This window comes from Sphaeramia orbicularis, chromosome 3, assembly GCF_902148855.1.
Source record: "Sphaeramia orbicularis chromosome 3, fSphaOr1.1, whole genome shotgun sequence".
NCBI lineage: Eukaryota > Metazoa > Chordata > Actinopteri > Kurtiformes > Apogonidae > Sphaeramia > Sphaeramia orbicularis.
Genome location: NC_043959.1, coordinates 32,890,300 through 32,905,243, shown reverse-complemented (window position 1 = coordinate 32,905,243; position 14,944 = coordinate 32,890,300). Strand labels below are relative to the sequence as shown.

Here is a 14,944-nt window from a genome sequence, read left to right as displayed (position 1 = left end):
GTGTGACCTCTATTGTGGACACACACACCGTGGGTTGTGGATTACAGGCAGGGACTAGGAATTAATTGGTCTGGTCTGTAAATATTTGTGAAAGGCCCTTCTGCTTTATCTTCTCTCCTTTGCTAGAGGGGAAAGTTTTCTATATTTTTAAGCTTCAATTTCCTGATGCGTTTAATATCCAGTATATATTTGATATATGCAGTCTTCTGTTATATGCCTTTGGGTGAATGCTAAGATAAATTGTGTGTATGTGCATGTGACTGGAAATTGATAGTAGACCTCAAATAAGGCTGAGTGTTTCCAGTGATGGTACTCTCTTAAACTGAATGTGATAATCTGCTTCTTTTTTTTTTTATTCCAGTGGATATACTGTATGTTCACTGTAGTTTATGTATATATTTCTTTCTTTGAGTTATTTATTATTTATTTATTTATTCATCTGCACAATTAAGAAAAGCATAGGTAAAGAATTATATGTGTGTTTGTGTGTGTGTGTAAACATACGTATGTATGCGTGTGTGTATATGGATGAATGAGTGTGTGTGTGTGTGTGTGAGAATAGATATATAAATATAAAAGAGTAATGTATAAGGTAGAGGGAGATATCTATCTATCTATCTATCTATCTATCTATCTATCTATCTATCTATCTATCTATCTATCTATCTATCTATCTATCTATCTATCTATCTATCTATCTATCTCTATATCTATATATATATATATATATATATATATATATATATACACACACGAGGTGGGGAAGCAAAATTTACAATATTTTGAGGCAGGGATTGAAAGACAGTGTATGACCAGTTAGTTTATTGAAAGTCATGAGAATTTATTTGCCACAAGAAAATGTACATAATAGAAAATGTTTTTATTCTGTGTCCTCCTTCTTTCTCAATAACTGCCTTCACACGTTTCCTGAAACTTGTGCAAGTGTTCCTCAAATATTCAGGTGACAACGTCTCCCATTCTTCTTTAATAGTATCTTCCAGACTTTCTCGTAATAGTTTTGCTCATAGTCATTCTCTTCTTTACATTATAAACAGTCTTTATGGACACTCCAACTATTTTTGAAATCTCCTTTGGTGTGACGAGTGCATTCAGCAAATCACACACTCTTTGACGTTTGCTTTCCTGATTACTCATATGGGCAAAAGTTTCTGAAAAGGTATGGATAATAGTGTTAGGTATGATTATGACATCAATATATGTTTGGTTTCAAAACAATTGATGTAGTGCCTGCTGAGAAAAAACAACTAAATGTTCATTGTAAATTTTGCTTTCCCACCCTGTATATATATATATATATATATATATATATATATATATATATATATTATTGATAATATTTTATGGAGAGGGGATGGGATTAAATAAATTGTACTTCTTCCCACCCCTTTTCGGGCATTTAAATGGAACTATTGTGCTGTTCTTCTGTCTAAGATATTTGTATTATTATTTATACTTGCTTGTTTGCATTTATGCTAAATTTCATTGCATGTTCGGGATAAATCACTAAATCAAAAAAATAATACTTATTTAATTATTTTAGTATTATTTCATCCATTAGTATGTACCCCAACCCAAATAACTGACCAGATAACCTGATGGTGTGTCTTCAAACATCTAGTAAACTGTTAGTAATCTGAACTTCTTATTTTTCATGTGGCAGTCTGTTTTAATTCACCACACACTGCAAAAATCAAAATCTTACCAAGTGTATTTTTCCTCATTTCTAGTCATAATATCTCACCACACTTAAAATAAGACATAATCACCTAAAGAGTAACTTTTCAGTGAGAAGAAAACTTATATTTAGACAATAGATCTTGAAAATCTTACTTCAAGAAATCTTACCAAGATAATTTTCACTTTTTCACTTGTGTTTTTTTTTTTTTTGCTTGAATTAAGCAAAATAAATCTTGCATTTTAAGCAAACACTGGTTCTATGTGCAAAGTCTGTAGGTTTTTCATTAATAGGTATTAGTGGAATTAAGAATTCATATGTGTTTTTTGGCTGTAGAAAGATTTATACAGTATATTTCCATTTCTCACCTCTTGTCACAGCATAAGAAAACAAATACAATGATATTACAGTAATGAGAGAATATGAATAGACGGTATTATCATCATTAAAAAGGTGAAAATGATATTGAATCCAGAAGAAGCGTAACTTTTTCTATGGTTTCAACCTTGCATTCAAACAAAACACTGGAAAAAATCAAAATCTTACCAAAGTGTATTTTTCTCATTTCTAGTCAAAATATCTCATCACACTTAAAATAAGACATAATCACCTACTTGTGCTATCTTGTGTTATTGAACGCTTCTAAATTCTTGATTTTTCACCTCCTTAATTCCTCCACAACTTGATCTTTGATTTGACTCAGAAATCAATCCTGTTCTGCCATCTTGAAGGACACCCACTGCAAAAATCTAAATCTTACCAAGTGTATTTCTCTCATTTCTAGTCAAAATATCTCATCACACTTAAAATAAGACATAATCACCTAAAGAGTAACTTTTCAGTGAGATATAAAAACTTATATTTAGACAACAGATCTTGGAAATCTTATTTCAAGAAATCTTGCCAAGATAATTTTCATTTGTTCCATTGGCAGATTTTTTTTGCTTGAATTAAGATATCGACTCCACACTGAAACAGAACCGCCGTCTCATTCAGTAAAACGTGTGAGAAACAGGTCCACACTTTACACCAGAGAATGAGAGAATGAGACACATTTGCATCTCTTGCTTGCCTGAACATTTTACGTGCTTTAATTTCCTGGTCCTGTGCACCCTGAGAATTGTCTGCTGCTAATTGGTTCTTTAGTGTGTATCAAAAGCATAGCTGCCGTATCCATGCTCTAATAACAGCTTCATTATACACTGGTTCTTTGCAGCGTACTTTTGTTGGTTTAAAAAGCACTGTTTGCCAACAAGGGCGGCCTTGAGGCAGCAGGAATGCTATGAATAACTGATTAAAGGGCCATGTTTACACTTGAGCTGTACAGCTGCCTGTACACTGCCAACACTGTGCTGCTTTTCACTCAAACAAAACGTACAAAAAAATTGCCATATCGACTGATGAAATTCTTTTTTGTTCCTGCTGTAGTTCTAATTAGAAATGACTTGAGCTAATGGACATTTGAAATGGCTGTACTAAGGGCAATGTTTTTGTTTTTGTGCTTTTTTTTTTCAGTTTATGATTATATTGACACTGTTGAAAGGACTGTTAAAGGGAAATTCTTGCCTTCTGTCTGTGAATTGTAGTCTTGCTGCAGCATGCACTGTATGTCCATGCATGCAAAGACTGCACTTTGAACTTTGACCCACAGAAAGACAAGCTTTTAAGAGCTGCAACAGTGTCAAATATCTTAAACTGAGTGGGAGAGCAGTGTTTGTGGATGTTTCTGTCAACACGGTCATGCATGTTGGTCAAAATGTTGTCCTGACCTGAATTTTTGTGAGTGATTAGCATGTGTTTTCTTTTGTCCGTATTTGTCTCTATATTTGTTCTTTGATTACCATTTAGTATCAACTCTGTATCTGCCTACCCGTTTGATGCATGTTTGTCCCTTGGCTGTTTATTGTAAAGCGTCTTTGAGTACTTAGAAAAGCGCTATATAAAACCGATGTATTATTATTATTATTATTATTATTATTATTATTATTATTATTATCATTATTATTATTATTATTATTGGGCTGGCATCGTTAGGGTGGTGTATATTTTGTATACATGCAAAAATATTGTGAAGTAAGTAAAGGACACTATAATTCACTGGTATCATATGTTCCTACTGTAGAGGTTGCACTCTCTGATTTTGAATAGATTTTTTTAGCTTGCAAAAGATTGTTAGACTTTTCAGACTTCAGTTGTTAAAAAAGTTACCCATTAACTAATTGAAATGTAGCTGTTCTGCTTCATTAGAAAAAGTAAACAGTAGGGCTACTTCAACTGAGGAAAAAAAAAGAATAAGAGTATATAGAAATAGCACAAGAAAACAGGTGTAAAATGGGAGCACGCTAAAAAAGAATGAAAATAATGCAGCATAGGAATAGGAAACACAGTCTAAAATCCCTTTTTCAAGATATTTATGTGAAATTATTTACACAAAGTATCCATGTCATTTTGATGAGTATTTGTCCATTTCTGAGCTCCATACTCACTCTAGTTAGGTTCAGATCAGAGGTTCATTCAGCTTAAATACTGATTGAAATATAGTAAATTACATTGCCTGTACTTGCTGAAACTTGTGTTATCTTGTGTTATTGAACGCCTCTAAATTCTTGATTTTTCACCTCCTTAATTCCTCCACTACTCGATCTTTGATTTGACTCAGAAATCGATCCTGTTCTGCCATCTTGAAGGACACCCACTGCAAAAATCAAAATCTTACCAAGTGTATTTCTCTCATTTCTAGTCAAAATATGTCGTCACTCTTAAAATAAGACATAATCACCTAAAGAGTAACTTGTAAGTGAGATATAAGAACTTATTTTTAGGCAATACATCTTAAAAATCTGATTTTGAGAGATCTTACCAAGATAATTTTCACTTGTTCCATTGGCAGATTTTTTTTTTTGCTTGAATTAAGCAAAAAAAAATAAAAAAATTGAATTAAGTAAAAAAAAAAATCTTGAATGAACCAAAAAAAGACCTTGAATTAACCGAAAAAAATCTTGATTTTGGTAAAACAAATCTTGAATTAAGCAAAAAAAAATCTTGAATTAAGTAACAAAAAAATCTTGAATTAAGCAAAAAAGTTGAAACAAGCCAAACAATCTTGAATTAAGCCAAAAAATCTTGAATTAAGCAAAAAAAATCTCAAATTAAAAAAAAATCTTGAATTAAGCAAAAAAAGATCTTGAATTAAGCAAAAAAAAATCTTGATTTTGGTAAAACAAATCTTGAATTAAGCAAAAAAAATCTTGAATTAAGTAACAAAAAAATCTTGAATTAAGCAAAAAAAATCTTGAATTCAGCAAAAAAGTTGAAACAAGCCAAACAATCTTGAATAAAGACAAAAAATCTTGAATTAAGCAAAAAAAATCTCAAATTAAAAAACAATTTTGAATTAAGCAAAAAAAAAAAAAAAAATCTTGAATTAAGAAAAAAAAATAGCTGCAGAAAACACCATGACATCCTACATGATCATGTTTTGTTTTAAAGAATGTGCTGCACTGGAAAAAATGAAAATCTTACCAAGTGTATTTTTCAGATTTTTTGCTTGAATTAAGCCAACAACAAAAAAAAAATCTGCCAGTGGAACAAGTGAAGATGATCTTGGTAAGATTTCTTGAAAAAAGATTTTCAAGATCTATTGTCTAAATATAAGTTCTTATATTTCACTGAAAAGTTACTCTTTAGGTGATTATGTCTTTTTTAAGAGTGGTGAGATATTTTGACTAGAAATGAGAAAAATACACTTGGTAAGATTTTGATTTTTGCCGTGCCTGGATTCCCTAATTTACGCACAAGGATAAGCGTTGTAGGATTAAGGAGCTTTGACTAAGGACACAAGGGTGTTCTTTGTCTTTTTGCTGATCCATGACATGTTAAAGAGGCTGGATGCAAATACTGTGCAAATCCAGGAGCATGACATAAAAGATGAAAATGTCCTTTGTGTATTTTTTTTAATTCAAATTTTTAGGCAGGTCAGTCTCATAGGATATTTTACAGGACATCAATGGTACAAAGTACGCTGATCTCTTTTTTTTTTTTTTTGCAAAGAAAAAAGGGTATCAATAATGCTCACTGAAAGGAAGAAGAAGGAAGAAAAAAGAAAAAGTAATATAAATAAAGTAAATAAGTAAGTAAAAAATGGATAATCCTTTGTGTATTTTAAACAAAACAAACATATGACATCCTGACATGGCCTGATGTTGTGAACTGAATTAAATGTTAATGATAAGATTACATGAAAACTCATCTAAAAGTGTCAACGCCTGGATCGGATGGAAGGAACTAAGATGCAAAGTGAGAGGATGTGAGTAAATTGGTGATTTGTAAAAAAAAAAAAAAAAAAAAAAAAAAACACAAAAAAAACCTCTGGAGGAGCTTTATATATGACAAAAGAGCCAAAGAGATCTCCTCACAATAACGGAAGATCGAAATGCCTCTGGAGAAGTCACTTTTATTTCATTCAGTCATTAATTTTCTTAATTAATCCTCAAGGGGCCTGCGGGGGAGATGGAGTCGATCCCAGCTACCAGCAGACCCTGGACATGTCTCCAGTTCACCACAGGACTCACTTTTATTTAATTTTAGTTACTTTAATTAAGTGTTTTTTCCAGAGCTCTAACATTTTATTGTCTTTTTCTATTTTCCATCACTTTGACCTTGACAATAAATTTACCAAAATCTTAAAAACAACTAAAAAAGAAAAGGGAAACCAAAAACAGAGGTAGTAGAATTCACAACAAATACTGGGTGCAAGAAAGGTAAATATACTATAAAAGTACTAAGGAAAAAACAGTATAATACTCATGTTGAAGGTAATTATTATAATATAAGTTGAGGGTTAACTGTTACCCGTGGTAACACCACCAGGAATGTACTTTGTTTCTATTTTTCACACACATTTTGGTTATATAATATAAATACTGTAGAATGAGTTCATTCTAATGTGGTATCGGTCTGTTTTGTTCATTGTTCTGGCTTGAAGTCAAAGGACAGGAGTGAGTATTTAAAACGTTATTATGTTAAGTTATTAGATGATGAGAATGGGGGTGGGATTAAATAAGTTTTTCTTCTTCCCACTCCTTTTCAGGTGTAGATGAATGATTTTGGAATTTTGAATTTGCATGTATTCTGTAAATGCTTGAAATAAACAAACAAATCAAAATCAATCAAATCAAGATTATTATTAAGAACTACCTGGGGTCCTGGTCCCAGACATGAATATTTAACCTTCTGAGACCTGTCTTGTTTTTTTACATTAAATAATTGTCTTGATTGGAAACAGCATAATGAAACCGTTTTATTCACTCTTACTTTTATTTAATGGAATGTCCTTTTTTTTTTTTTTTAAAGCTGTGAAACTCTTGTCCCCTACAGAGATCAAAAATGCATTGTTGGATCTCAAGAGGATAATATCACAGAGCAAGGTTATTATCGTTAACGAAAACTAACGAAATGACGAAAACTAGAATTGTGAAAACATTTTCGTTAACTGAAATAAATAAAAACTATAATTAAAAGAAAAAAACGATGACTAACTAAAACTATATTGTGTGCTTATAAAACTATCTAAAACGTTTAAAAATTATGGATAAAATTCCCTTAGTTTTCGTCTTTGTCAATGCCAGATTGATATGAAATCGATTTATTTCCTTCAAGCAATTTTAGCTGCTGGCACCATATGATATTTAACGGTCTGTCACTTCTCGTCACTTGTTGTTTAGAGTCGTCTTCTCATCTTCTCTACCTGGAAACATGGACACTAAAGTTGGGAGAAAGCAGCAGAGTCTGTATGGGATTTATTTGAATTTGATGGCAAAGAAGATAAAAGATATTAAAAAAAAACTAAACTAAAACTAAGCATTTAGAAAATAACGAAAACTAATAAAAACTAGCAAACCAAAATTAAAACGAACTGAATTAGAGAAAAAAAAGTCAAAACTAAATAAAACTGAACTATAATGAAAAATCCAAAACTATTATAACCTCGTCATAGAGTCTATCAGGCTTATGCAGAGGTCAGAGTAAATCACACATGTGCAAACAACAATCAAGTCTTGAATCTTAGCCTGTAAGTCTCAAACAAATCCTAAATGTCCATGGTGAAAATCAAGCAAGTAAAGTCAAATGCCTGTTAAAAACCAATCAAGTAAAGTCATTGTTCAGGTCAAGCAAGCGGTGAGTTAAGTCCTCTGAACTTCTGATGATCTATCCAAGGAGAAAAGTTCAGCCATCACATATGAGGCTCTTAATTTAATGGTGAGTGGCATTAAAGATTAAGTCACTTTATTATCCCCGTAGGGAAATTTCATTAAATTCTCTGCATTTTACCCACACAGCGCCTAACATTAGCATTAGCCTTGGCACATATGCTGAGCTGCCATCAAACGCACCCAGGGACCAACTCCAGATCTTCCTCAGCTCCGTGCTCAAGGAACCCCCATCTCTGAGTTTTTGAGCATCTTTAACATATTTTTGCTAATTTTGCAACTTCCTATATCAATGTCTACGTCTTTTTAGTACAGTAATTAAAGACCAGGTACGTCACTGTTGGAGCAATGTGAGAACACACATCATTTATGAGCAGGAATATACAATAATCATGCCTTAAATGAAATGAAACGACACTGTTAGGTTTTAATCTGTGGTCTTTTTTAACACTGTGTGTTGTGCCTTGTTGAGCCGTATTATGTAATAAATTCCCATAATGTAATAAAAGTTCAAAATGTAATAAGAATGTCACATCATCTTGTAATAAAGCTGCATTATGTAATAAACTGACACATTTTGTAATAAACTACTTCAGTGCATTATGTAGTAAATTTTTTCTCATTATGTCGTAAGTTATTACAATTTGAGAAATTTATTACAAAACGCACTTGACACATTTTTATTTTCAGGAAAATGTTATAACATGGTTCATTTCCAAAATCATAAGATACTCTATCAGACACAACTGATACGGCAATAGAATAACAATGTGCTAAATTAATCTTTAAACTGTGTGGTTAAAGTTCTGATTCCATTACCTGTAGCTCCTGTGACTAATTTCTTCTGAATTGCTCTGAAATTATATTAATTTGGATTGTTATTACATAATGAACAATGTTATTCTTTTTTTTTTTTTTTTTTTTAATAAAAATGTGTCAAGTGCATTTTGTAATAAATTTCTCAAATTGTAATAACTTACTACATAATGTGAAAACATTTACTACATAATGCATTGAGATAGTTTATTACAAAATGCATCAGTTTATTACATAATGTGGCTTTATTACAAGATGACGTGACATTCTTATTACATTTTGAACTTTTATTACATAATGGGAATTTATTACATAATGCGGCTCAACATGCCTTATTGTTTTATGCATATTTATGGAATCTGATTAAACTGTGCTATCTTATACAGGGGTTGGACAAAATAATGGAAACACCTTCACCTCAAGATATAATGCCCCAATCCATACAGCTAGAATTGTTAAAGAATGGCATGAGGAACATTCTAATGAAGTTGAGCATCTCGTATGGCCGGCACAGTCCCCAGACCTCAACATTATTGAGCATTTATGGTCAGTTTTAGAGATTCAAGTAAGACGTCGATTTCCACCGCCATCGTCTCTAAAAGAGTTGGAGGGTATTCTAACTGAAGAATGGCTTAAAATTCCTTTGGAAACAATTCACAAGTTGTATGAATCAATACCTCGGAGAATTGAGGCTGTAATTGCCGCAAAAGGCGGACCTACACCATATTAAATTATATTTTGTTGATTTTTTAAGGTGTTTCCATTATTTTGTCCAACCCCTATAATTTCATCATGGTTTTAGATGTAAAGCACTTTGGTCTTCTTTATGTTGTTGTAAAGAGATATATAAATAAACTTTGACTGATTGAATAATTGAAATGAAATGAGAGTTCAGTTCAACGACACTGCAGGAGGGAGGAGTTGAAGATGACAATAGAGAGACGAGTGTATCTGTAGTCCTCCAGACTGATCTCAATAAATGGCATTGTATGTCATGCCAGTTATTATGACATTTGGCGTGCTATATGTACGCATTTTTGACCTTTCACATGTTATTCAACGCCATTTCATAGTGTGTCAATTTACACCAAGATCTCCAGTTCACATAACCCTAACCCAGTGGTTCCCAGCCTTTTTTGGCTCCTGACCCCATTTTAACATTTCACTTTTCTGGCGACCCCAGACATTCAAAACAGAAACTTTTTTTTTTTTTTTTTGCTAAAATTACGTTGTTTTTGATCATGTAATAGTTTGCTATATATGTTGCAAATACATATTAATTTTAGATGACATTTAGTCTATTTAATGTATATTATTATGAACGGATGCAGAAAAGCCAGGTGTAGATTACTGCACAAAGGGAGAATTTGATTTTCCTTGGTCAGGATATGTGCAGTCAGTCCAGCTTGGATTTTACAAGGTTGACAATTAATACTGAACAAACAAGAACTCAAACTATGAATTATGAAAGAGCTGCAGCATCTGAAACCGACCACAATGAGCATTTGACAGATAAACAGTACCACAGTGCTTCAGTTTCAGCATCAGAGTTTGTCATGTCTTTTATAGATTATGACTGCCTCTCTCAACTCACCATGTATTTTTTATTAGTCTTTTTTTTTTGTCAATTACTGGAAATTTCAGGTGACTCCAACTGAATTCCAGGTGACCCCACATGGGGTCCTGACCCCAAGGTTGAAAAACACTGCCCTAACCCCTTACCCTAACCCACAGTGTGTGGCATTTGATGCATGGATTCAGTTTGGACAGGGGGCTAGTAACAGTGTGAAAATACACATGGAAAGCTTATAATGCATGTAGATAACAAGCCAATTAAAAGTGGTGTGTATATTTACTCAAGTCATGATATCACATTGAGTCCCCAGTGCCTATGTAGGTACAATTCATGTTATAAAAGGTCATGTTATTTTTCACAATTTATTTTAGGTCAGAATTTAAAATTTGTTCATTTTTGCATGATTTTTAAAAATTCTCAATCAGCCACCAAAATCAGAACATTGTAAACAATATAAAATTACTACAGTACCACCCTTCGCCGAAGTGAGTAAAAAATGTACACTGACACATTTTAGCATTTTAAATTTGACCTAGAACAAAATATAATATGCATTTTAACCAATGTTGCTGTGAATCATTGACAAATGCCAGGCTGCAAAAAAATAAAAATAAAAATGATCCAACTTTTATGTAGTAAATTATATATACTCCAGCAGCTCATAGTTGCAAAGGTGTGACTCAGTCTATGCAGAGAATTTGTCAGTTTGCAAATGCATGTATGAGGTACATTTGAACTGGAAATAGACTTTAGTCAATCTAAACAACATGTACCTATGCAAATTTGACCTTGGGAAAATGTGTTTTCTCGGGTTTGATTTCATGATACACTCTCTTTCTTCAGTTCTTCTACTATGTAGTCAAGAGCTCAGAGTTCTTTTTCACCAAAAGCAAAGAGGCCTGGGGTGAAGATCCAGACAATTACACAGACACCTAAAGACACCTTTGGAAAAAAACAGAATGCAACACCACGCTGCGAATAGGGACAGTAGGTTAGTTAGGTCAGCTTTAAACCTTGCAATGCGAGTATGAGGTGTATGTCCTACAATATGGGGAAAGGTTTACATCTATCTAACTTGGGAAAAACATGCACAAACACAAATGTTGACACATATACAAAGAGAATTTGCAGAATTTGTTGTATTAGATAAAAACGTCTCAAGTCATAAGAAAAAAGGGCACAAACCAAAGACAGTCATTCATTAACAAAACCTTAAAACAACCCTATACACATAGGATTAAAGACATATAAAGGCATAAAATGAACTTATGCATTCATATACATTTATGGTCAAAATTTAACTCAGTTCTTGTCATATTATGTTATGCTAAATTCCTGGTTTATTGTAATAGCGCACACACATTTCACTATAAAAATACAGTAAAAGGCTGAAAACTCCAAGAGCTGATAGTTCAGTTGACTTACAGTGCAAAAAATAATTTCAAATAAAGTAAAAAAAGCCTTATTTCTAGAACATTTGTATTATTTTCCATCTAAATAGAAAAACAGCTTGCCAAGAAATTTTTACATATGAAAAATATTCTTATTTTTAAAAAAAAATAGATCTAACTTTTTCTTAATAAGATTTTCCATCTAATATCAAACCAGATTTTATTGGTAACAACGTATGGCAACATTTTGCAAATTATCTCAGCAAAGGATCCAGATTGTTTTCCTTATTTTAAGACTGAAACCACTTGCACAACTTCTCAGTTTAAGAATTTTAAGAAATGACAGCAACTAACTTTTTTTAACCATTGATTGTTATTTACAGGCTTAAAACATGACAAAAAATAACGCAGTTTAACATGACCTTTGACTAACTTGAAAAATGACCAGCTGGTTGTTTCCTGGGTTGAATCGTCCACTTCAGAGTGAAGGCAGAGAATCCATGACTTTTCAGTGCTGAGTCAAACTGAGGAAATAAAATAATGATTTACCAGTAACATTCTGTAATATAAATGCAGTTTTAGGCTCATGTTATAAGGTTGGTAGACTGATAAATAATGCAGGATATAAAGACCATACAAATTAAGTTTTTTTTAAGATTACACACTCTCAAATTTCCAGATTTGTTTAAATTTAAAACAGCACAACTAATATTTAAAGCCAGACATAAATTACTTTCAAATAAAATGCAGAAAATGTTCTGAGAGAGAAAAGGAGGAAACTGAATTTACAAATGCAATGTGTTAGAACAAGTGAAAAAAGGAACAGTCTAACAAATTAATTAAAAGTAAAAACATAAATCACTTTAAGGGAATATATAAAAGAAAAAAGTTAAGGATGAAGAAAAGCAGTTTAATCCAGGATGGTGATGGAAGTGTTTAAAGAAAGAAATGCAACTGAATTGTCTATCTATCTATCTATCTATCTATCTATCTATCTATCTATCTATCTATCTATCTATCTATCTATCTATCTATCTATCTATCTATCTATCTATCTATCTATCTATCTATCTATCTATCTATCTATCTGTTTAACTAACTAACTAACCTGTTGGAGGATCTGGTCGTTAGTAGATGAATCACTTATGTCAGCGTCAGTCTGGATCATCATCCTCACTGTGGTCTTCAGTTTGGAAACTGGGAAGAGGAAAAAAAAAAAAAAGTAACAAACCAAAGTCTTGTACGATAGTATTTAGTTATTAATACATCACCTCCACGGCAGAGAAATGGGAGCTTATTGTCACATGCGAGATCGTCCCACAGATGTTCATCAGTCTCTGCGACACAGCGGTAGTTCCCACCGCTGTTGTCAGGATTTCCATTCATCCAGTTTTTAAACAACACTCGTGTCTGGTCAGTCCAGGTCCATGGCCTACGGTACAGGCCGATCCATGCAGACTTTGAATACAAAGAGGAAGCCTCAGAGTTTTCGGTGGCGCTCTCAATCATAGCCAGGCTCGTGTAGTATTTTCTACAGTATGATGTAGCATCAAACCATGTCTTCAAAATGTTAATGTACTTGTAGGTTTTCTGATGTTTTTTTGTCTCTGCAATGAAAATTGACCTTAGTTTACATCTCTTATCAATACTCTTTTGATCAACCAAACTTCCAGACATTTTTTTTAGTTAGTCAAACTTGATTTCACACTTTCATAGAGAATTTGAATTATCCAGACAATAACATTTTTGAATTAGCATAAGTGTTGATTAAATGGACTAAATGACAGTTCTGATGGCTGTAGTGTTGTTAATAATTCTGGATTTGAGTAACAGTTAAAACAACAATTTGCTGTCTGGAGTGGCAGCTTGTGTGATTGTAGGATCTTGGCTCATTTTTTACATAATGACAGCAAGCGGCATCATGTTTTCCATCTTCACATACAGTCATTGGTCTTAATGCACTTGCAAACAGCCATTACACTGGTAATGGTAAATACGCAGTGGTAAGTTTGAAGCTCTTTGTCTGGAGAACCCGGTTCAATCCTGTCTAGATGGTTAGCATTTTGTATTTTGTGAACAGACAGAAGAAATCTCTGACTCTTTTTTTTTTTTTATCAGTACCGAAAACATACACAACAGCCATCATGATGTTCATTCACATAGCAAACCAGTGTTTTGAAAGTAGTTCCAAGTTTTTAGCTTCTTTTTTTCATCAATTTTGTCTGAGCTGTGAGTACTACAAACTAAAGTAACTACAAACAATTAATTGAATGAAATATATAAAGCAAAGATGTATCTGTCATAAATGTGTATTTATTTATTATTATTATTATTATTATTATTATTATTATTATTATTATTATTATTATTATCATTATCATTATTATTATTATTATTATTATTTGTTGGATGCTTGCGCACGCAGAGACCGGCAGTGAACGAAAGCTTACTGCAAACAAATCTACCTACGGGTACAAATAAAGTCAACTTGAACTTGAACTTGATAACACCATGGCTTTGTATTTGAAGGATGCATGCATTTATGGAGTGTTGTTAACAGATGGGATGCTACCTAGTGACCCTGTCCCAACTTTTTGGAGACAAGTTGTAGCCAAATTATTGTGAATGACTCTGATTCAGGAATTCATCATTATATAGGTTTTCTTACCTGTATAACAAACAAAATTTAGCTCCATTTCGCAGTCTTCATCCCACCATTTTCCATCACTCATTTGCACACAGACTAAAAAACTTCCTGAGTCATTCGGTTCACCAGTACCCCAGTTGTGGTATCCAGTTTTGCTGAATTCACGGGTTGCTGACCATCTCCAGGAGTTGGCGTCATTACCCATAAGTCCCTTCCAGGATCTGGGGTCATCCATCAGTCCGATCCATACCAGGCCTTGGACCTGTTTAGGTCTGTTCAGTCTGTCTATGTCTTCCCTTCTTTCAAATTTAGCCAGGTCCATGTTGTTGTCTCTGCAGTAACGCTGAGCATCAGTCCAGTTCATTGACGTGTTAAAGTAAATGTAGTGATGAACAAGAAGCTCAGAGCAGCTAATGAGGCCAAATCCTGATGGTTCATAAACACAATATAATCATTATTAGGCTGTTCACCGGTACATTCATTTACACAGCCCAGTAGAACTGTTACATACACCCCCATGAGAAGGCTGTTGATTGGTCCATGATATGATATAAAACTCAAGAACAGCTACAACACCTTAAAGTTTAAAGCACAGTATGACTTTCATCA

General features: G+C 32.9%; 1 protein-coding gene across 1 annotated transcript; it reads right to left on the bottom strand.

Moving 5' to 3' along the window:
* Positions 1-12,036: 12,036 nt before the first annotated feature.
* On the bottom strand, positions 12,037-14,405 carry LOC115417239 (C-type Lectin CRL-like). The gene is made up of 4 exons (XM_030131260.1): positions 14,357-14,405; positions 12,960-13,295; positions 12,797-12,885; positions 12,037-12,212 (listed from the first exon to the last, which is right to left on the bottom strand). The coding sequence occupies exons 1-4, from the start codon at positions 14,382-14,384 to the stop codon at positions 12,117-12,119; spliced, it is 549 nt and encodes a 182-aa protein (XP_029987120.1). The 5' UTR covers positions 14,385-14,405; the 3' UTR covers positions 12,037-12,116.
* Between the last annotated feature and the right edge of the window lie 539 nt (positions 14,406-14,944).

What these genes read in the sequence shown, in the direction of transcription:
- LOC115417239 (XM_030131260.1), bottom strand. Translation starts at nt 14,384, where the DNA reads ATGGAGCTAAATTTTGTTTGTTATACAG. An exon ending in AAATTTTGTTTGTTATACAG is followed by an intron (nt 13,296 to 14,356) that starts GTAAGAAAACCT and finishes TTTTCATTGCAG; the next exon opens with AGACAAAAAAACATCAGAAA. An exon ending in CCCATTTCTCTGCCGTGGAG is followed by an intron (nt 12,886 to 12,959) that starts GTGATGTATTAA and finishes TCCTCTTCCCAG; the next exon opens with TTTCCAAACTGAAGACCACA.